Source organism: Esox lucius, chromosome 9, assembly GCF_011004845.1.
Source record: "Esox lucius isolate fEsoLuc1 chromosome 9, fEsoLuc1.pri, whole genome shotgun sequence".
In the NCBI taxonomy this organism is placed as follows: Eukaryota; Metazoa; Chordata; class Actinopteri; order Esociformes; family Esocidae; genus Esox; species Esox lucius.
Genome location: NC_047577.1, coordinates 13,998,355 through 14,007,685, shown reverse-complemented (window position 1 = coordinate 14,007,685; position 9,331 = coordinate 13,998,355). Strand labels below are relative to the sequence as shown.

Here is a 9,331-nt window from a genome sequence, read left to right as displayed (position 1 = left end):
GCCATCACTGTGTACTACACACATTTTTATTTTATATTGACAGTGTTATCTATTCTGTTAGAAGTATATTCTATTCTACGCTTTATTTTACACTGAATGAGTGTCCGTGAGGTTAACCAAATTCTCCATGCTCGTTGGAGACTGGCAACGAGTGCGTTAAAAACGCTTAGCCATGACTCCGCCTTTTATGTAAATGTTACCGTGAGCGTGTGTCTGTGTGTATGTGCGTGTGTGTTTGTGTATGCGTGTGTGTGTGCGTGCGTTGGGCTCGAGGCGTTGAGAGCGTACAGTGAATGGGGGGAGTAGCCTTCACTACACCGCTCTGCTCGGCTCTTAGGACTGGAGTGGACTGTGTTTATATTCCAGTCGAGTGGAAAAACGACCGTCCTGGATGTAGCCTACAATCATGTTGTCGGCGTTGGATTGTGGATCACCACCGAAAGTGTTTGAATATTGAGAGCTGGGAGGGAAGCAGTCTGGAATTGTAGTCATGGGAGGTCAGCTAACGAGAAATGCCTTGTACGGTAAGGAAAAAGAACGTTTAAAAACAGTCATAAATCACCGTCACCATTATTGTAAACATATACTGTAGGTTATCGTTTCGGTTTTTTTGCAATTTATTTTGCTGTGATACAATGTCGAATGATAGGATAGTGCGTTACTGTCGCGTAAAATAACGTGTTGCGTGGTCAGGTACCCATATTCTGATGTCACATGTCACTTGAGATAGTTAATTATAGCAATAATCCATGGGATAAATTCAGGAAATATTTAAGTTGAAATACAAACATTATATAATTTATTTTGAGTCTAGTTTGCACAGTATGCTGACTATAACTATGTATAGCAATGTATGAGGAACCTGAATTCGTTATCTGTCATCCTTTATTCGTTTTCACATTCAAATAATAATTTACATGTTTTCTTAGGCGCCTTCTGTGAATGGTAAATGTAGGCTACAGCTTGTGATAAAGTTGAGGGGTTTCCCCCAGTAGGCTAGGCCGATATTTCAGTTGTCAATACGTTTGTGTGGTGGTTTCTTTCACTATGTACATTGGGGGAAGTTAGTCATATCCAGCTGTGCAGTAACCATGCCAACCCAATCAATGAATCAATGTGTTTATCATGCCGACGATCGCAGCCTAACCTCATCTGTACGTATAGTTTCAACGCCGGTCCCAAAATAACATTAAATTGTTTTAAAGAATTTGCCTATACAGGTCTATTCAATTTCCTTTTAACAGGGTAACAATCCACTTTGGTGGTGTTGTAATTCAGAAACATTAAGTGTTATTACACATGCATTACACAGGCTGTTGAAGACCACGTAATGTTTTTAATGTGAATGAATGTAGAGCCTACAACACTGCTGTATCTGCATTGGGTCAGATTAATGTATTTTCCAGGTAATGTGTGTTGACTTAGATGTCTGAACCTGTAGCTTTGGTGCAGCTTACAGTACTGACATCAAGTTAAGTCCTGCATAGTCTCCGGGACTCTGACCACCTGATGATAGGGTCAAATTAAACCCCATGGATGAATCCAATTAGGTTTATAAGGACACATTTAAGCCTGGGGGAGTAGCTAATTGGCAGGGTGGCGGATTGGTTGTTGGGTGGCTGGATAAGTGTGTGGCTGGGTGGATGGGTGGGTGGTTAGGTGGATGGGTGGGTGGTTAGGTGGATGGTTAGGTGGATGGTTAGGTGGATGGGTGGGTGGTTAGGTGGATGGTTAGGTGGATGGTTAGGTGGATGGTTAGGTGGATGGGTGGGTGGTTAGGTGGATGGTTAGGTGGATGGGTGGGTGGTTAGGTGGATGGTTAGGTGGATGGTTAGGTGGATGGGTGGGTGGTTAGGTGGATGGTTAGGTGGATGGGTGGGTGGTTAGGTGGATGGTTAGGTGGATGGGTGGGTGGTTAGGTGGATGGGTGGGTGGTTAGGTGGATGGTTAGGTGGATGGGTGGGTGGTTAGGTGGATGGTTAGGTGGATGGGTGGGTGGTTAGGTGGATGGTTAGGTGGATGGGTGGGTGGTTAGGTGGATGGTTAGGTGGATGGGTGGGTGGTTAGGTGGATGGTTAGGTGGATGGTTAGGTGGATGGTTAGGTGGATGGGTGGGTGGTTAGGTGGATGGTTAGGTGGATGGGTGGGTGGTTAGGTGGATGGTTAGGTGGATGGTTAGGTGGATGGGTGGGTGGTTAGGTGGATGGTTAGGTGGATGGGGGTGGTTAGGTGGGGGAGTGCATTGGTGGCCTCTTATTAAAGGATCAATGTCAAAGACCTTGAGAGGGAGAAGAGTCCTGGCCTACTTCTTGTTTTACACTGTAACATAGCCTGGCATGGACTCCAAACGGTTCTGTTTCACGATTGTTTTAGTTCCCTGTTTCTTGTTGAAAGGTGTTAGCTGAAATGTAAGATCCTGTGAGGGCGTTTTCGTGTGAAGGTGTTGGCGGAAGGATAACATTATGAACGGGTTCCTGTGTACAGACTACTGGGAAATGGAGAACAGGTCCGTTCATTTAGGGGTGCACTTAATATTCGGTAGCAGAACACATCAGGGCCGTGTTGCACTGGGGCTTGATTGCGTAATTCAATCTGTGCTGAATGTGTGGGAGCACTTGTTGAAGCTCTTTATCGACTCAAACTGGGCCGGCGTTTCACCCTTGGTTGTTTCTTTCTGTGTGTCTGTGTGCCTGTGTGTTTGTGTGTGTGTGAGAGACAGAGAGAGAGAGAGAGATGGCATTAAAAGAGAGCTAATAGGTCTCTGTCTTGAAATGCAGTCTGATTGATGTCAATGTCAGATACATTTTTCAAGTCTCACCTTGTCCTGCCAACATAAAATGTAATTTGACACAGTCATGTGACATCACTACAAGGCGCACAGATACAATGTGTATGTCATGAAGAGACATCATTCAGAATGATCACTTTGAGGAAAAGAGACGACGAGATGACAAGACTATAAGAGAGGGATAGGAACAGGCAAAAGAGAAAGATGGATATGTTTAGTGTGATCAAAGAGAGAGAGACCTGTGAAGACATGCAGATGTAAAGAGAATCCTAAAGAGAGAAAGAGAAACAGAGAGTGAGTGTATATGAAAGAAAGAGGAACAGAGACAGAGCTGTAAAGGAACACATTACATCTAGGTGATCTTGTGGTATTGGTGGGTGGCGATCCTTTTCAAACACTGTCTCCTTCCCCGTTGTTTCCCACTGGGTTACCTTGAGTTTACACACACACACACACACACACAATGTGACAGTACACACACCCCTTTTGTCGTCATCTTCCCCTTGAGTTTAAAGGTCACCTTTAAGGCAGCACATACAGTGTGTGTGACTATTTGTGTGTGTATGTGTGTGTATGTGTGTGTGTCAATGTAATTATCATCCTGCCTGTAATCAATACACCCATCAGGCCTCACAAACCATTCTAAAATGCTGAGAAACATAGGGTCATTATGTTGCCTAACAGAACTGTATTGAATCTTAACTGGTCAATTCTCATTGAATGGAGCAGCGTAAACACTATTCTCTGGGGGAGTTAGGTAATGCTGAGCTGACTGGAGAGACATGAGATGAGATGAGAGGCATGACATGGGACAGGTCGCCTTGCACTCCCAGGTCACCAAGGTGCCGTGGCAGAGGTGTCTAAATTATTCAGCTGACACAGGCCCGTTTGAGGCGGAGGGAAAGGCTATTGTCGCACGAGCTCTGTGACAAAGGGGTACATATGTCTCTCACTGGTGCTTGGTTATCTGTGAATACACGCATCAGTCCTTTCTTCCAGCTGTTTTCCTGTTTTTGTCTTGAAAATACACATAACTCATCGCCCTGTCCCGGAACTGCCAAGCCGTGCATTTATCAAGCGGAAATCAATGGTGTTGTCACTTAGTTGCCTAGCAGCAGATGAGGTATCCTAGGTTACCGCAAACATATGTACTGCCATGGCTCTCAGTTAGAAGAGCAGTTCCGTGTTAGACTGCCATGGCTCCAGTGCCACTGGTGATAATCTCCTCATATCTGCAAGTCCAGTAAGATGGTGTCGGCTTTTTCATACTGGAGCTTTCATCTCCGCAACAGCAGCTGTCATTCACACATAAACGCTTAGTAACCTCCCTCTTCTTTCCCTCTAGATGTGAGAATCGGTAGTAGCTTTTTCTATCAGACAAATGCATTGCCGACATCTCATCCACGCATAAACGCTGGTAACTTGTGCCTCTGACGCCTCAGCGCGCGTGAAAACGTATCCATTTGTCGATTACGGGTGGATATTGCCTAGGCTAAAACCACGCGTTTCTTGTTTTTAACGCCAACATTGCACGTTACGATACGTCAAGGCACTTTAGAGAAGACTCACTACTTGTGCCGATAGTAGGCCTATGCTGTTAACTTGATTAATGTGTGTGTGTGTGTGTGTGTGTGATCTGTGGATTCATTTCATTGTTGCCATAATATCAAGTCGAACCCACCATTTGCTCATGACTCACTCAAATTAAACAGTCTGCGATCAGACAGCCTATGCAAGCGTCGTTAAAATGCTGTTTGTCATCGCGCTTTAGGCTTGTTTACGAAATTGTGGAAATGCCATCGCCAGCAGATTGCTTACGGAAAGTCACATAACAAATGGCCCTTCAGCGGAGACACAGTGAGACAGGCGACGGGCTAAAAACAGTGTTCAATCTTCATTCCTGGCGAATACACGTCTCAATTAAAAAGAAACGGGGAAAAAACTTTCGACAGCATTCATTTGCCCCTGTTGTGTGTTTGTATGAAAACAACTTAAATGCTCTCTGAATCCTTCCTGACAACCGCAGTCCAGCTCTGGTGAGAACCGCAAATAGGAAGTGACAGTCAGTCTATCACAGGGCTAAGTCTGCCCCGCGGTGAAGGGAGGGGGTGTGTGTATAGGTCCCGGGTCTCGGGAGAATGCGTATTTTAAGCCGGTCTTTGTGGAGAAGTACGCCTGGACAGGTGGACAGAGGGGACTACTTAAAGATGGAAGATGTTTGTTTTGCTTTCCTGTACTTCACCGCTGTGATAATAAATGTTACAGTAAATTGTGTTTTCTTTGTCAAGCTTTATTAATTTGGAGAGCTTGAGGTTGTTATCCATGCAGCCCTGAAAGCCTGCTTGCTTTGTGTAAACAAACCAGTTCTGTTTGGCATCTGACTCTTACCGGCATGAATGACACATGTTACTGCAACCATGTTGGTATTTGTTGGTGGAATCACAGTATATCTCTTTTATGAAATTTAAAATCAGAAAATTGCTCTAAGGTACATATTTATTTGAATACATTTGTTGCACAAGTAATCACCCCATTTTCTACGACACACCTGAATGAGCTGCGGTGCAACCAGTTGTCTTTAGAAGTCACACAGTTAGTTGAATTTAGTCAACAATTGCAGTCAACATGTTTCACCCGCCTCAACATTAAATACACCGGCCTCTGGGATGTCCCACAGATGGTCAGTACAACTCCTAACAAAACTTACCTCATGAAGACAAAGGAACATTCAAAGCAAATCTGGAATATGCTTCTTCAACAGCACCAATCATGATAGATTTGGAAAGATATGTTTCCAAGGTGTTGAATACTCTTGGTGGAGCACAGGAAAATTCCAGTATTAAGAAATGGGGAAAATATAGAAGTCTTTCATGGCTGAGCAGGGAGACACGTTGTATACTGCAACAATAGCCTGGGGGCTTTATATAGTGCCTTTTAGGTAAAAGTGGCAAAAAGAAAGAAAATCAAACCTCGGCTAGAGTTGGCATGTCTGAGACTCTGAGAGTGAATGGAAGAAGACTCTATGTGCTGATGAAACCCAAATTTAGCTTTTTGGCGTCAACGCATTGCACTATGTTTGGCGCATCCCAAAATGGATGCACCAAAGTATAGAGACATTCTGGGTCTTACAGTAGATACATCTGCTAGCTGTATATTTTTTTTCCTCAAAGATTTGTTTGTTTTTCAATTGAATTGTTCACATTATAGGTCACATTAAAAGTGGAAAGTTCTGACATGATTTATCTTTGTCTCATTCTTTTACATCACATAAACCTGGCAACCTGGCATTTTAACAGGAGTGTGTACACTTTATATCCACTGTATATGAATGGGGACATTTTATTTAAATTACAGGACCAGTCATAAGTTTTGACACACCTACTCATTCAAGGCTATTTCTTTAGTTTCTCTATAGTTTTTCTAGTTTCTCTAGTTCCACATAGTAGAATAATAGTGAAGACACAGTAGCAAAACTATGGAATAACACATGTAATCATGTTATTAAAAAATCTTATTAGGTATATATTTTAGATGATGGCTTTTTGACAGCTTTGCACACTTTTTTGCATTATCCATACAAGCTTAAGGAGTTAGTCACCTAGAGTGCATTTCAGTTACGACGTAAAGGTCACTCAGTCTGGAAAATTTCAAGAACTTTGAAAGTTTCTTCAGGTGCAGTTGCAAAAAAACATCAAGCGCTGTGATGGAACTGGCTCTCATGAGGAGCACCACAGGAAAGGATGTCCCAGGGTTACATCTGCTGCAGAGGATTATTTCATTAGTTACCAGTTTCGGAAATGCAAAGTTAGCTACATCTCAGATTGCATTCCAAATAAATGCTTCACATAGTTCAAGTCACAATTAACCTGGCCTCCACAATCACCCAACCTCAACCCAATTGAGATGGTTTGGGATGGACTACAGAGTCAAGGAAAAGCAGCCAACAAGTGCTCAACATATTTGGAAACTCCGAGACTGTTAAGAATGCCAAGAGTGTGCAAAGCTGTCATCAAGGCAAAGGGTGGCTACTTTGAAATATCTAAAATATGAATGTATTTATATTTTTGGTTACTACATGATTACATATTTCATAGTTTCGATGTCTTCATTATTATTGTACACTGTGGAAAATAGTAAAAATTAAGAAATACCCATGAATGAGTAGGTGTGTCCAAATATTTGATCGGTAATGTATGTTTTACTAATCCTAACCCTTGACCCCAAATATTTCACTTAAACCAAACACTAACTTTTAACCCTAAACCTAACCTTGACATTTAGTCCCTGTCCATCTACTGTAGTGTTATCTAAGAAAACATCCCAAAAGCATATTGCACACACACACACCTACTAATGAGGATCATGCTGGGCTGGATGTGGGAGGCAGCTGTCTGACCGACAGTTTAACTAGAGACATTTAAAGGCCAAAAGGGTCAAAGTGTGTGTGTTTGTGTATAACAGCAACTTCAGGACTGTTGCTGGAGCAACTTGGAGAGCCCGTAGGAGCACGATAAATACGTGTTTTGTACCACACAACACTGATTCATCAAATAACCCACTCTTGTTTCCAGAAATCAATCTAATTTGACACTTAATTTACGCTTCATTGTGGTTTCAGCCTAAGATAATAGCTCATTAACGACAAATTAATCATATTTGGCTAATGGAAACAAGTTATTCGTAAGTATCAACAGTACTTCATTGCAGAGCTTGACTAGGGACGTGGCTTCATGTGTTTACTGGGCACAAAACATCACTTTCCGTAATTGGGCCTTTTCAACTCACTGTGTTATATGTATTGTACCCTTTTAATCTCCGACCAATGTCTGCACAAAGTATGTACAAATTATGCGTGTGCTTTACCAAAATCACGTGTGTGTAAGGAGGAAAAATCGCCTGTTCCCCATAACCGGACGTGGAGATACAATATGCTCTGTTGACCGGCGCACTTTTTTTTTCGACCTTACGTCAAATCGCGAGCTGAGTACATTGAGGCGGCATTTGGGAATCGGACTTATCTAGGAAGTTAGGTCCTTCTGCCTAACATCCCTCAGAGGATAAGGACCAGAGTTTCTGTAGTTAGGAAGAGGACCGCCGGGGCACTCAAACGTCCCCAGGCACATTACGAGCCTAGATAGAGTGATAGCAGCCTACTCATATCTATGTCTGGACAGTGTCAGTTGCCATGGAGACATGCAGTGCAGTAGGTATAGCTACGACTAACTCCTGAACGTTTCTACTGAGAGATGTGCTTTCAATGAGCATTTGATTGACGGCTCGTAAAAGAGCAATAAACGATCGGACGTTTCGGGGGCGAGTTTTAACTGTACACTGTATTCTACTGTACCGTATTGTTCTGACAAACCATGTAGCTCTCAAACGCAAATTCACTCATTTGTTTCCTGCCGGGCCAACAAGGCATCTGTCTGAATGGAACCGAAAGCCCGACTCGCAAATCTAGCCTTTTGACGCAGGGACAGACCAAAGGTTGCTAAGGAACGCAAATTCGCACTTAACCTCCTTTTCTTTAAAACAACAGATGTGGCACCCCATTTGCTAGTTATCGCTCATACATTCAGTTCAATCTGCCTTGAAACACACACAGACACTTTCCAATCTGCTACAGCCATGTGCGTCTCATTCACGTCTCTTGGCCTCCGGCGCAAACACAAAAGACATTATGCTTAATACTGGGGTCCTAGAGAGCGAGTCCTTATTTGGGGTGAAAACCAACACAGTTTATGATTGGATAGGCTTAATAATAGGAGTGTGTATCTATTGACGTAGCTTGGGGTGCAAGGGTTGTCCTATCCCCTTTTTAGTGCACGACAAATTACCCTAACCAATAGGGCTGTGGTTAAAAGTAGTGCTCTATGTAGGAAATAGGTGGCTATTTGGAAAGCACAGTAGCTGTTGTGTAGAATGTCCTATAATACACTTATCAGTGATTCTCAGATCCTCATTGAATGCTTTCAATTTATTTTGGCTACAAACAGTAAAAGATACAAGAGCTGGGTTGAAATGAAAACAGAAGGGAATGTTGCAAAGTGTTGTTTTTTTCTGTGAAGAGTACAACCTAAACACTGTAGCACAAAACAAACAAATATTGCATTCAGGTAATATGATATAAGCCTAACATTACACCCAAAACAGTCAAAGGGGCCATGAAATTAAAATGAGATGTGTGTTTTTATCAGCGTGGTAGCCTGCTTTATTGTAGGTGTCAAGGGACAGATTCTCAGAACCACCACCTGCTCTTCAGTTTCACTGGTAAACACATTTATATAATCTGCATCTTATTAATAGTTAGCCATGACCCAGGCTGACTCTTTACATTAAAGCAGCTTGCCTGTGCAGATTATTCTAGGGATACACTAATACACTTTTGTATTTGTATTTCTTAACTCAATTCCTAAATGTAATGATAATACCTAATGTTTTCTTGCCACTCTCACTGATGTGCTATAACAGTTTTAATACATATTGTTTGGAATTAATGAACTAGATTGTCTACAGGATATAGACTGGACTAGATTGTCTACA

The 9,331-nt window shown here is 42.5% G+C and overlaps 1 protein-coding gene across 1 annotated transcript in view; it reads left to right on the top strand.

Moving 5' to 3' along the window:
* The first annotated feature begins 272 nt into the window (after positions 1-272).
* neurl1aa (neuralized E3 ubiquitin protein ligase 1Aa) overlaps positions 273-9,331 on the top strand; it is a 40,870-nt gene continuing 31,811 nt past the window's right edge. The window contains exon 1 of the mRNA XM_010873028.3: positions 273-524. Within this exon, the coding sequence (XP_010871330.2) occupies positions 491-524 (34 nt within the window). The 5' untranslated portion in view covers positions 273-490. The remainder of the gene's footprint in view (positions 525-9,331) is intronic.